General features: G+C 40.3%; 1 protein-coding gene across 3 annotated transcripts in view; it reads left to right on the top strand.

Annotated features, from left to right (window-relative positions):
- Positions 1 to 3,805, top strand: part of PIWIL2 (piwi like RNA-mediated gene silencing 2) — a 77,152-nt gene extending 73,347 nt beyond the window's left edge. For all 3 annotated transcript variants that reach the window (XM_058720348.1, XM_058720347.1, XM_058720349.1), the window contains exons 22-23: positions 233 to 340; positions 1,905 to 3,805. In XM_058720348.1, the coding sequence (XP_058576331.1) occupies positions 233 to 340; positions 1,905 to 2,061 (265 nt within the window). In that variant the 3' untranslated portion in view covers positions 2,062 to 3,805. The remainder of the gene's footprint in view (positions 1 to 232; positions 341 to 1,904) is intronic.
- Positions 3,806 to 13,482: the final 9,677 nt, after the last annotated feature.

The raw sequence follows: 13,482 nt of genomic DNA, 5'->3' as shown, positions 1-13,482 counted from the left end.
TTTAACAATTTTAAGTAATTTTACACTCAACGTGGGACTCAAACTTACAACTCTGAGATGAAGAGTCACACACTCCTGAGCTGTAATATGGTTTGGTCTGTGTGTATCCTTGATCCAGTCATTTGACCTCTCTGAGCCTTAGGTGAAGGAGGCAAAATGATCACCAAGATCTTTTTCAGCTCTCTTTGGCCAAATCTGACCGTATCATTCCTTTGTACTTTTTCCTTCCTAGGGTGGACTTCTACCTTCTTGCCCATCACGTACGGCAGGGTTGTGGCATTCCTACCCATTATGTCTGTGTTCTCAACACTGCAAACCTGAGTCCTGATCACATGCAGAGGTGAGCTGACCAATAACTTACTCTTTCTCATAATTAATCATGGCCAACTAGCTAAGATGGGGTCACTGCCACGCCACCTGACTGGAATATTTACCCTTTAATTTTTTTCATGTCTTTCATAATGGTATTTTTTTTGAAGAGTGATTGGTAATTCCTGTGCACTTTAAAATTACTTGAAGAGCTTAAAACAAAACATTGGTAAAGCTGATGCCCAGGCTTTACCCCAAGCATTCTTAGGCATTCGTATTTTAAGAACTGCTCTGGGGGCGCCTGGGTGGCTCAGTCGGTTAAGCGGCCAACTTTGGCTCAGGTCATGATCTCGCGGTCTGTGAGTTCGAGCCCCACGTCGGGCTCTGTGCTGACAGCTCAGAGCCTGGAGCCTGTTTCAGATTCTGTGTCTCCCTCTCTCTGACCCTCCCCCGTTCATGCTCTGTCTCTCTCGGTCTCAAAAATAAATAAACGTTAAAAAAAATTAAAAAAAAAAGAACTGCTCTGGGGGTGCTTGGGTGGCTCAGCTGGTTAAGAGTCTGAATTTTGATTTCTGCTTAGGTCATGATCTCATAGTTCATGAAATCAAGCCCCACATCCGCTCTGTGCTGACACCAGGGAGGCTGCTTGGGATTCTCTCTCTTTGGCCCTCCTCTGCTCGCTTGCATGTGCTTGCACACACTCTTTCTCTCTCTCTCAAAATAGATAAACATTTTTAAAATTTTATTTTACTTAAAACAATTTTTCAATTTTCTAATGTTTATTTATTTTTAAGAGAGAGAGAGAGAGAGACAGAGTGTAGGGGCGGGGGGAGGAAGAGAGAGAGAGGGAGACACAGAATCCAAAGCAGGCTGTAGACCCTGAGCTGTCAGCACAGAGCTCAATGTGGAGCTCAAACCCACGAGTTGTAGATCATGGCCTGAGCTGAAGTCAGATGCTCCACTGACTGAGCCATCCAGGGGCCCCTTATTTATTTATTTTTAAGAAAGAGAAAGTATGAGTTGGGGAGAGGCAGAGAGAGGAGAGAGAGCATCCCAAGCAGGCTTGCACTGTCAGAGCAGAGCCTGACATGGGGCTCAAACCCATGAATCGAAGTCAGAAGCTCAACCAACTGAGCCACCCAAGTGCTCCAAACATTTTTTTAAAAAATAATTCTTTTAAGAAAAAAAACTACTCTGGATAATTACAACACACAGCCAGTTTTGAGACCCAATGTCATCGGGCTCAGATTATTTCAGTACTTTGCTGGGGTACTTAACGCATTCTTCAGCCTATTCTTGAGGCAAAAAACAAAAAAAAACAAAAAAACCCACAAAACTGTTGTTTTCCTTGTTTCAGTCTAAAAATGAGGGTACCTAAAGTGAGGGAATTTATCCATGTCCTCTTACTTACAAATAGAAATGAAATTAAATAATTCCACTTAAAAGTAATGATTCTCAAAAGTTGCATCATGTATTTCTTAGTTCCCCAGTTTTCTGGAAAGCATGGTGTGTGTCATACACCCATTAGTACTTAATCATGTCCCAAAATTAAAGGTGGAGAGTGATTTGGATCCTATTTTCTTCTTGGCCTACAGGTTGACTTTCAAGCTGTGCCACATGTACTGGAACTGGCCTGGCACCATCAGAGTCCCAGCTCCCTGCAAGTATGCCCACAAGCTAGCTTTTCTGTCAGGACAGATCTTGCATCATGAACCAGCCATCCAGCTGTGCGAAAACCTGTTCTTCCTGTGACTGGGCAGCCAGGATATGGGTGCTTAGGGAGATTAGACTTCTGAACTCAGCTGCAACTCAGGCAGGATCAAGAGGGACCCAAGGGGTTTTTGTGTTGGTGGTGGGTTGTTGTGGGGTTTTTTTTTTTTTTTTTAACCAACCTGGTAGAATAAGATTTCTTTTTTCTTTTTTTTCCCTTTTATACCTGATATCACCAAGAAGTAAGTTCCATTTCTAAATATCAGCTGGAAATTTCCTTGTTGCCTTTGTAGAGCAAGTGGTGGCAGTACACGTCCTGTATATATGGAGGGGGTGAATACAAGGGAACCTCTAAAAGCCCCCATAGCCAACATGAGCTGTGGAAACCTGCAGAAACAGCAGTTACACCTTGTAAGTTATGCTTACTAAGCACTTCCTATTTCTGTGCCAGAGGTGATAATGAATGAAGTCATTCCGAGTTTCTTGAAGTAGAGAGTTACTTTATTTGGGCAACTGAGAAAGGTAGTAAAAACACCTGTGAGGCAAAGTTTTTCTAGATATTGTGATTGCTGGTAAGTGTGAAACGCACGTAGTAAAACCAGCTGGTGGCGTAGTCAAGTCCTACTGACCTAATCTTGTCTGGGAATTGAGTTTATGACACCTGTGTCTTGAGTTGGCTTTGAAGCTTTGAAAGGGGCATTTAGCCATTCCTTGGCCTCCTGAGAAAGGCCAGATGAAGTTTTTTTCTGTATATTTTAGTTGCTTTACAGTGTACCATGTTGATTTCTTCCTACACCACCTCCCCCGCCCACCCCCCACACACATTGGCTCTTTGTTATTGATCTTTAATAAAGTTTCAGCTTTTAAATTAAGAATCAGAACACGGTGAAATTCAACAGCTAGGAAGATTCATGATGGAGTGAGTCTTTCTTAAACCTTTTTCCTGGATGTGTGGCCTTCTTTTCGTTGATGTGTTTGTAAATGGAATCACTCATTTTCCTTGCTCAATAACCTATTCCTGGCTGTTGGCTCATATTGTTAGGAATTTTTCTGAATCCAGCTTAAGATTTCCAAAAGTCAGCTTTGGAAAACATGACACTCCTGCCAGAGTCCAGACATTTCAGCTTAGAAAATTGTCATATGCCTGTGGGGTTTTTTTGTGTTTATTTTTCCCTGTTTTAAAATCCTCTGACCCCTTCAGGGTTAATTCAGTTTTAACTTGCTTTAACTGGTTTTAAACGCCAATTTTATTTACCCATTTCAAATTTGTATTTATTTATTTATTTTTTGGTGTGATGGCAGGGAGGGGACAAAGCAGAAACTCCCATTTTATATAATAGTGTCTGAGAAGAGAAACTTCAGCTTAAAACTCCTTAGAAGAATAAAAGCAAGCAAGTTTTCAGTTTGTTGCAGTGCCCCACAGAGGTTGAGGAACTTTGAATGAGTGTTGCTAGTGCACTCCTAGTTTCATTTAGAGTGTGGGACATAGGGCAAGGCTAAAGCCTGGAATTTAAAACCCACTGAATCAAACAAATTGGACCACTGGTCTCCGTCTCAACAGATCAGCTTTCTGATTCTCTGTGGAAGCATTTTGAATTTCTCTTTTGAAGTTGGATTTCCTAATACTCATTTTCTCTTACATAATCAGAAAAGACAAATGCTTGAATATAATACAAAATTTCTTCACTTTTTATTTCTGTTCTCTTGCCATTTTTTTCAGTCTTAATGTGCAATGATTGGGCTGTGGGGTGGGAAATAAATAAAAACAAATTTGTATAAACATGTAGTTGTGTTTGAAATAGTGCTGTTGATATATTGATATAGTTCTTTTCCTTTGTAGAGCTGTATAGCATTTGTTAGAATTACTGATTTATTACTCAGCAAGCAAGGTGCAGCTTCAGTAATATTAGGTAATTTCACTGTGATCTGGTAGTAAGATTTCTTGGAAAATAAGACTAATAGTCTTACTTCTGGGACAATTGAGGGGTGTGTGTGTATGTGTTGTTTTTCAAATCTGTTTTCCCATCAGACAGTTTCTGTTAGCCTATGTGAAAGCTCCAAGAGTGGCCTCTTCTCTCCCCTTATTCTAATGCTTGCCCTTCTTTCCATATACTTTACAGTGTGTCTGTACCCCCTTAAAAATACCTTCCCAAAGCACACTGGTTGCTTGCTTCACTACTACATCTCTTTCAGTTTATTTAGAAACTCCATTCTGAAATGGTGCAGTGCTTCTTGAACTTATTCTCAAGAGAACCAATTTTTTAAAAAGTAGGCTCTTTGCCCAACATAGGACTTGAACTCATGACCCCAGATCAAGAGTCACATGCTCTACGGACTGAACCATCTAGCCACCCCTAGACAGAACCTAATTTCTGTACAATGTTATAGGGCCCTTTTCATTGGGCAACATTTTGTTGAATGATGTGAAAAAGGAAGAAGTTTTTTAAATGTCTTTCTACATTGAAAACAAAATTTGTGCCTGAAATTTCTCAGTGATTTGAGATTATTGGAGAAGACCCTACTTTCACTTTGTGGCTCCATACCTAGCTTTATCTGAGTTTCTTAGTTTTCCTGTCTGGATTTATTTTGTTTCTTTAAAAAATGAGGAAGGGGCGCCTGGGTGGCGCAGTCGGTTAAGCGTCCGACTTCAGCCAGGTCACGATCTCGCGGTCCGTGAGTTCGAGCCCCGCGTCAGGCTCTGGGCTGATGGCTCGGAGCCTGGAGCCTGTTTCCGATTCTGTGTCTCCCTCTCTCTCTGCCCCTCCCCCGTTCATGCTCTGTCTCTCTCTGTCCCAAAAATAAATAAAAAACGTTGAAAAAAAAAAATAAAAAAAAAAAATAAAAAATGAGGAAAATCAAGAGAATGAGAAAATGACCCATAGACTAGGAGAAAGTATTTGCCAAAAATATTGGTAAAAGACTTATCCAAAATATACAAAGAACTCTTAATAGGAAGAAAACAAACAGCCAGATTAAAAATTGGGCAAAAGACATGATCAGACTTCTCATTAAAGATATATACTTGGGGGGCGCCTGGGTGGCGCAGTCGGTTAAGCGTCCGACTTCAGCCAGGTCACGATCTGGCGGTCCGTGAGTTCAAGCCCTGCATCAGGCTCTGGGCTGATGGCTCGGAGCCTGGAGCCTGTTTCCGATTCTGTGTCTCCCTCTCTCTCTGCCCCTCCCCCGTTCATGCTCTGTCTCTCTCTGTCCCCCAATAAATAAATAAATAAATAAATAAATAAATAAAAAGGAAAAAAAGGAAAAAAAAAAAAGATATATACTTGGTAGGGGCGCCTAGGTGGCCCAGTTGGTTTAGAATCTGACTTCGGCTCGGGTCATGATCTCACAGTTCATGGGTTCGAGCCCGTCGTCAGGCTCTGTGCTGACAACTCAGAGTCTGGAGCCTTCTTCCGATTCTGTGTCTCCCTCTCTGCCCCTCCCCCACTCATACTTTGTCTCTCTCTCAAAAATAAACATTAAAAACTTAAAAAAAAAAAAAAAAGATACACACTTGGCAAATAAGTATATGAAAAGATGCTGAGCATCACATGTCAGTACAGAATTACAAATTAAAACAAGATACACACCCAGTAGAATGGCCAAAATCCAGAACACTGACAAAATCAAATGTTGACAAGGATATGGAACTTCTGTTCATTGCTGGTAGGAATGCAAAATGGTACAACCACTTAGGAAGACAGTTTGGCAGTTTTTTTATATACACTCCAAAAGAGGTAACGCTGAATGAATGTATAAAAAAGCAAGATCCGTGTATATGCTGCCTAGAAGAGACTTAACTTCAGACCTAAAGACACCTGCAGGCTGAAAGTGAAGAGATGGAGAAGCATTTATCATGCAAATGGAAGTGAAAAGAAAGCTGGCATAACACTACTTGTCATCAAACAAAATAGACTTTAAAAGAAAGACTAATAAAAGTCAAGGGGCTGCCTGGTTGACTCAGTTGGTGGAGCATGCTCTTGATCTTGTGAGTTCGAGCTCCACATTGGGGGTAGAGATTACTTAAAATAATAAAATGGTTAAAGTAGCAAAGGTTATGTGTGCTTTGTTCCAGTTAAAAAATGTTTTTAAACAAAAATGGACACGATATGGGGCGCCTGGGTGGCTCAGTCAGTTGAGCAACTAACTTCAGCTCAGGTTATGATCTCAGGGTTCGTGGGTTCAAGCCCCACGTGAGGCTCTGTGCTGACAGCTCACAGCCTGGAGCCTGCTTCGGATTCTGTGTCTCCCTCTTTCTCTGTCCCTCCCCTGCTCATTCTGTCTCTTTCTATCAAAAATAAATGTTAAAAAAACTAAAAAATAAATGGACACTATATGATCATAAAGGGAACAATCCATCATGAAGATATAAAAATTGTAAATATACACCCAAGGTGGGAGCACCCAAATACATAAAGTAACTAATAACTAACATAAAGAAAGTAATTGATAGTAATATAATGGTAGCAGGGGACTTTAATACCCCACTTAGATCAATGGATAGATCACCCAAACATAAAATCAAGAAGGGAACGGTGGCTTTGAATGACACATTGGACCAGGTGGACCTAACAGCTATATTCAGAACATTCCAGCAGAATAACACATTCTTTTCAAGTGCACATGGAACATTATCCAGAACAGATTACATGGTAGGCCACAAAACAAATCTTAACAAATTCGAGAAGATGAAGTCCTGCCGTGCATCTTTTCTGACCATGGTCTGAAATTAGCAATCAACCACAAGAAAAAAATCTGGAAAAGACACAAATACATGGAGGTAAATAACATGCTACTAAACAATGAATTGGTCAAAGAAGAAATCAATGAGAAAATTAAAAAATGCACGGAGAGACAAATGAAAACACAGCAACACAAAATCTTTGGGATGCAGCAAAAGGTGTTCTAAGAGAAGATTATAGCAATATAGGCCAACCTCAAGAAACAAAAATTCAAATTAACGACCGAACTTCACACCTAAAGGACTAGAAAACAAAACCGAAAACCAGTAGAAGGAAGGAAATAATAAAGATTAGAGCAAAAATAAATGAAATAGAAACTAAAAAAAAAAAAAAAAAATCAATGAATTCAGGATCTTTCTCTGAAAAGACAAAATTGATAACCCTTTAGCCAGACTCCTCAAAAACTAAACCTACTCTTACCATATTCTCTGGCAGTCAGTCACACTCCTTGGTATTTGCTATTTGCTCAAATGTGTTGAAAACTTATGTCCACACAAAAACCTGCATGCAGATGTTTATAGCAGCTCTGTCTGTTAACTGCCAAAACTTGGAAGCAACCAAGATGTCCTTCAGTGGGTGAAAGGATAAATAAAATGTGGTACATCCAGATAATGGAATATTATTCAGCAGAAAAAAAAAATCATGCCACAAAAAGACATGGAAGAAACCTAAATGTTTATTACTAACTGAAAAGCCAATCTGAAAAGGTATATACTGTGTGATTTCAAATATTCTGGTGAAGGGAAAAACCATGGAGACAGTGAAAAGATCAGGGTTGGGGAGAGAGAGGGATGAACAGGCAGAGCTCAGAAGGTTTTTAGGGCAAGGACATTTCTGTATGATATTGTAATGATGGATAGATGTCATTATATATTCATCCAACCTGTAGAATGTGAAACATTAAGCATCAACCCTGATATAAATTATGGACTTTGGATGATTATGATGTGTCAATGTAGGTTCATCAGTTGTGACACATGGGTCATTCTGGTAGGGGATATTGGTAGTGGGGGAAGCTGTGTGTACATGGGAAATCTCTACTTTCCACTCAGTTTGTGTGAACCTTAAATTGCTCTAAAAAATAAAATATTTTTTTTATGTGAGTGAACTAGGGAGACCTCTGGCAACATGGCAGACTGAACTGACCATACTGACAAATGTTGGCCAAAATAGAAAAAAAGATTTTTTCCTTCGGTTAGGTAGCTGAATTTGGGGGGAAATGGAATGGGGAATGGGAAAGGAAAAAGGAAAGAAAATATCAAGGTACAAGAAAGAAAGGGAAGCCAGAATGGTAATAGCTGATTCCAACACAGCTCCCAGGGATACAGACAAAAATGCAGGAGCAGGAGCCCCCAGGATTCTTGTTCCAGTTAAGGATAGAAGATACGGTCTCACACCGTATGAGGTACAGGATCGCAGGACTGAAATCTCTTGGATGAAGAGAGCTGGAATCTAGAAGGGGAGTCAAGGGTCCCTGCCAACCATCAGCAGCAAGGAACTCCAGGGTAAAAAGGCATTCGTGAGAGATCTCAAAGCTTGGGCCACATGTAGGTATGTGCAGGCTGAATTTATATTAGGAGCATGTGGAAGGATCACAAGCTGAAAAATTACCACGAAGATTGGCTCAGACTGGTGAGAGACGCTGAGCCCTGCAGAAACAAGTGCAAAGTCAATTGAATTGCAGCCCAAAGAGGTATAAATGGGAACTATGCAAGAAAAGTGACCGGAGGAGGAAAAAAAGAAAATGAGAAAGTTGATGTTTGTCTGATAGGAGCTCTTGCAGCTTGGAGAATGAGTGACACAATATGAAAAGGTAGGATTTTCCAGAATTCAAGACAAATATCAATCCTCTACTTGGAGAAACTGAGGATAAAGAAAAGCACATTCACTTCTAGATGTACTGTAGTGAAACTATAGAACCCTAAAGACAGAATCTTAGCAACAGTTAAGAGGTGAAAGACATTGCTCATGAAGTTCATCAAACTAGCAGCAGACTGTCATCATTCAACAATAGATGCTTAACACAAAAGGAATAATAAAAATGCAGCATCAACTTAGAATTCTTTTCCCAGCTAAACATTGATGCAAGGGACAGGGCAAAAACAATGATATTTTCTAATAAAGATCAGAGCAGAAATTAATGAAAGAATAGAAAAACGAGAGAAAATCAACAAAATCAATTTTGAAAATATTTAAAAAGCGGGCAAACCTCTAGCTAGTTTGGCAAAGAAAGAAAAGACTCAAATTACTAAAATCAGGAATGAAAGATAGGGGATTACTGACCTGACAGAAATAAAAAGGATTATAAGGGAATACTATGAACAATTGTATGCCAACAAACTAAGTTATTTTAGACGAAATGGGAAAATTCCTATAGTTGTTACTTAATCAAGTGTTATTTTTACCATTTGGCTTTTTTTTTTTTTTTTTTTTTTTGTCTGCTGAAAGCATTAGATGAGAACAGAAATGACTGAGGCTGAAAGGATTCTAGCTCTTTTGGCTGACAGAGTGTGGAGTGCTGGTGCTCTGACATGATTTTGGGTAAACCAGAAACTTACATTTCCTCTGATCCTCTTAAATTCATTAAAACATTCAAAAACATGAAAAACTTGGAACGCCTGAGTGGCTCAGTCAGTTGAATGTCCAGCTTCAGCTCAGGTCACGATCTCACGCCCCATGAGTTGGAGCCCTGTGAGTTGAAGCCCCGCGTGGGACTCTGTGCTGACAGCTCAGAGCCTGCAACCTGCTTTGGTTTCTGTGTCTCCATCTGCCTCTGCCCCACCTCCACTTGTTCTCTCCCTCTCTGTCTCTTTCCCCCCTCCTCTCTCTCTCCTTCCCTCAAAAGTAAATAAACATTAAAAAAAAATTTTTTTTTTAATTAACATGGAAAACTCATTTTTCCCCTTGAAACTGTCTTACCTGGTCATTGGTTTCTCTCTCCAGTCTCTTTCAACTGTTCTGAGAGCTGAGGAGTAGAAAGGGGATCTTTGGCCCACCCTGCTGATCAAGTTGCCTACCTTGTCAACAGAAACCACAGAGCGAATTTTTGTTTTCTGAGTCCCCATCCCATTTTATACACACTCATAGCTGGGGTTTTATTTCTCTGGCTTCTTCCCCAAGGCTGTTTCATTGGCTTCAGCTATGGGTAATCTGCATATCTTTTGGCTGGTAGCTGTGGTACCTTGTCAAAAGGGAAATAGTCAAGAAAATGTCAGGTTTTTGTGCTTAGTTCCCTTAAATATCATCCAACTTCAAACTTTTAGTGAGCTGGCCTATTCATTCATCCATCAAATGCTGAGAATTTCTTACATGCAAGATGTTATGTTAGGAGATGCAGAAATCTTTGATAATCCAGACAGTTTAAGGTCAAATTAAGTTAGAAATAAAACTGAAATAAGGGGGAAATGCAAGTACCATAAACCATAAAATGTGGTGGGTTTTTTTGTTTTTTAAAAATAGGCTCCATACCCAATATGAGGCTTAAACTCACAACCCTGAGATTAAGAAGTTGCATGTTCTACAGACTGAGCCAGCCAGGCCTGAACCATATAAAATATTTTAATTCTATGCATCATAACCCAATATTGGGTCCTGAAATCAATTTAGTGGGCTTGTTATCACTTTAAAAAAAAATTGAGGCAAGGGCACCTGCTCAGTTGGTTAAATGTCTAACTCTTGATTTCAGCTCAGGTCATGGTCTCAGGGTTCATGGGTTCAAGCCCTGAGTCTGGCTCTTCGCTGACAGTGTGGAGCCTGCTTGGGATTCTCTCTCTCTCCCTCTCTCTCCCTCTCTCTCTGCCCCTCCTCTGCTTGCACACACACATGTGCACACACACTCTCGCTCTCTCTCTCTCTAAATAAACTTGAAATTGAAGTAAAATATAAAATATCAGTACATTGCATGTACAGTGAAACCTTAGATTGCAGGTAATTCTGTGAGTGTTCTGCAAGATGAGCAAACATTTCTAATAAATTTTAACTTGATAAAAAGTAATGTCTTGCAATATGAGCAGTATGTGATGCCAAATGTCACATGATCAAAACTGAGAAAATGGTTCTTCTCTGTCTCTCGCTGCGGAATTGTGGGTGATTGTCTTCCATACTCTGATGCTGTCTCAGGCCGCAGTGTTTGGCAGAAATCAGTGAGTTTTCAGAACATTGGAAGGTGCCCACAACTGGCACTAGTGTATCTTTGTCACTTCAGAGCACCTATGGACAGTCCTTTGCTTTTCCATACAAGAGTAAGCTTAAGAATGCTTGGCTTCATTCTAGGTCAGGCTGCCTGCAGATATAGACCCTTTCCTCTGCTGCCTTATTGCCAGTTATATTAAATATAGGATATGACAAGAGTTTATTAATACTGTACTGTAGTCAACATCCGTGCAAGGGTATACAATGGCCCCCGTGCAGAAAAATGTTGAAAAGAAAGGCAGTAAGAGGAAGGAGATGATTATGGTGGAAGTAGGAAATCACTGAGAAGTACGAAGGAAGTTTGTGAGTGGCCAAAATTGCAAGATTTTGTAAGTCTACATCGGCATTTCTTCTTCAGAGGAGGAGGGGGAAAAGGTGGATGAATCACTCACTTCAAATGATATTAGGGAGGTGTGTAAAATGTGGGAAACTGCAAAATTTTGTAGAAAAACACCACCTGAATAAGTCTGTAGCAGTGTGAGTGATGAAACTGTTTAACGACAATGCAATGTCACATTTCCACGAAATCCTCAAAAGGAGGCAAAAGCAAGTGTCATTGGATAAGTGCCTTGTTAAAGTTGCTTGAAAAGAAGATTCCATTGAGCCAATAGATAGCAGTGATTCAGTTAGTGATAGAGAAAGTTGTCCTACACAATAACCCTCACATCAGCCGCAAAGGTTTTCAAGGTAAGTGTGGGTTAATTTGTTTATTTTTCTTTATATTTTGTATTTTCTTTATTATTTTGTATTATATTATTGTAATCATTTTTACGTGAATATTTTTGGGTTGTGGAACAAATCATCTGAGTTTCCATTATTTCTTGTGTGGAAATTCACTTTGATATACAAGTGCTTTGGATTACAAGCATGTTTCCGGAATTTGTGAGCTAATTATGCTCACAAACCAAGGTATTATTGTATTAGGGAAATTCTGGAAAACATTTGTTTGCTATAATGTTATTTATACTGGAGTTGCCGTGTAAAATATTTTTTAGTGTGGGTTACAGTCAAAAGAGTTTGAAAGGATAGGTAAAATGTGCCACAGAAGAATCAAGAAGCTTTCTGAAGGGAAGTAGCTTTGAAAAGTTAGAATTTTAATGAGTGGAAATGTGGCTTATGAGAGGAAAAAGGCATATTATGCAGAGAGAAATATAGAATTGTGGGCCCAAGCATGGCACCAGGCATAAAAAATTGAGTAGTACTCAGCAACAAGGAGAGACTTACGGTTCACCTGAAGAATTTTGTGTGGGGCTGGATGTGAAGAGTTAAAACCTTTTGATTTTAAGCTATGTTAATAATTAATTGTATTCCCCTAATGGATTACTGATAGCTTATCAGTTTTGGTGGACTTTGGCAACTCTACCCTTCAGTCTGGTTGCAAACAAGTGAAATGCTGTCGTAGGCCCTGTGGTGGGGTGTCTTGTCCTGTCTGACAGGAGGCTTCTTGCCTTGTTTCCCTGTGTGTAGTGCTGACACCTTGCCTGGAAAAGCCATGGGATTATTTTTGGACCTCAGGTTTAAGAAAAGATTAACACCCCTGTGTAATATGCATTTATAGCCTTAAAAACTTTTCAGAGCTGTATGTGTTAGAAGCATTCTTGTTTGATTTAATCTCTGGATCAGCTGCTCATTCCCTTTCCAGTACTTTAAGAAAAGGAAGGAATGGTATAGACTGGACCATTTCTGACAGCCCATTGGAGATGGGATTAAGTCCCAATGGATGACATAATGTCTGAAAAATACTCTGAGTTTAACCAAGAAGGACAAGTATAAAGGGTTATTACAAAGATGAAGGGGCTCTGAGGGAAATTCTGCAAGAGATACCATTACTTTGAAATCACTTGGAAAATGAGAGGACTATCACCCCACCCCTTACCCAACTGGAGCACTGACTGTAATTGCAGGATGAGAATAATTCAATTTTAGAACAACCAGGGCCGGGCTAGTCTCTTCACGAGTGGCATAAACAATCTGGCCTCCTCTGGCTTTGTTTCAAGGCTTTCTTTTTCCCTCTCTACCCAGTCCTTAGGAACAAGCTGCCACTGAACTCTGGATTCTCCCTGCTACATGCTCCAGGGATTGTCTGCACTGCCAGCCTGAGGGTTCTTCTCTCCAGAATTTGCAGCATGGGATACGGGGCCCCTTCCCTGTGCAAATTTACAGAGACACTAAGTGCCAGCTAGGCACCAGACATTGAGCTACAACTGGTACCTGGATACCAACTGGCTACAGTTCTGCTAGAAGACCTTTCCTGTGGGTCCCCTAGACCCAGGTGGCAGCTGGCTTAGCTGTAGAGGAAATAATCGTGATGTCCACCAGAATAGAACAATGGGCGTTTAATGGGTGGCTTATTTTCTCAAGAAATTTCCATTTCCGAGGCTTGATATCCATCTCAATAGGACTATCCCACAACGGAGGAGACTCCTAGGACACGCCTCACCCCCAAATTAACATTTCTCCCTGACTGGGATTCAGAAATGTGGTTCCCTTAAAGAGCCTGATTATTGGGGGGGGGGGGTGTTGTGCGACATTT

This window comes from Neofelis nebulosa, chromosome 3 (assembly GCF_028018385.1).
Source record: "Neofelis nebulosa isolate mNeoNeb1 chromosome 3, mNeoNeb1.pri, whole genome shotgun sequence".
Lineage (NCBI taxonomy): Eukaryota > Metazoa > Chordata > Mammalia > Carnivora > Felidae > Neofelis > Neofelis nebulosa.
This window is presented reverse-complemented; position numbering and strand designations above follow the sequence as displayed.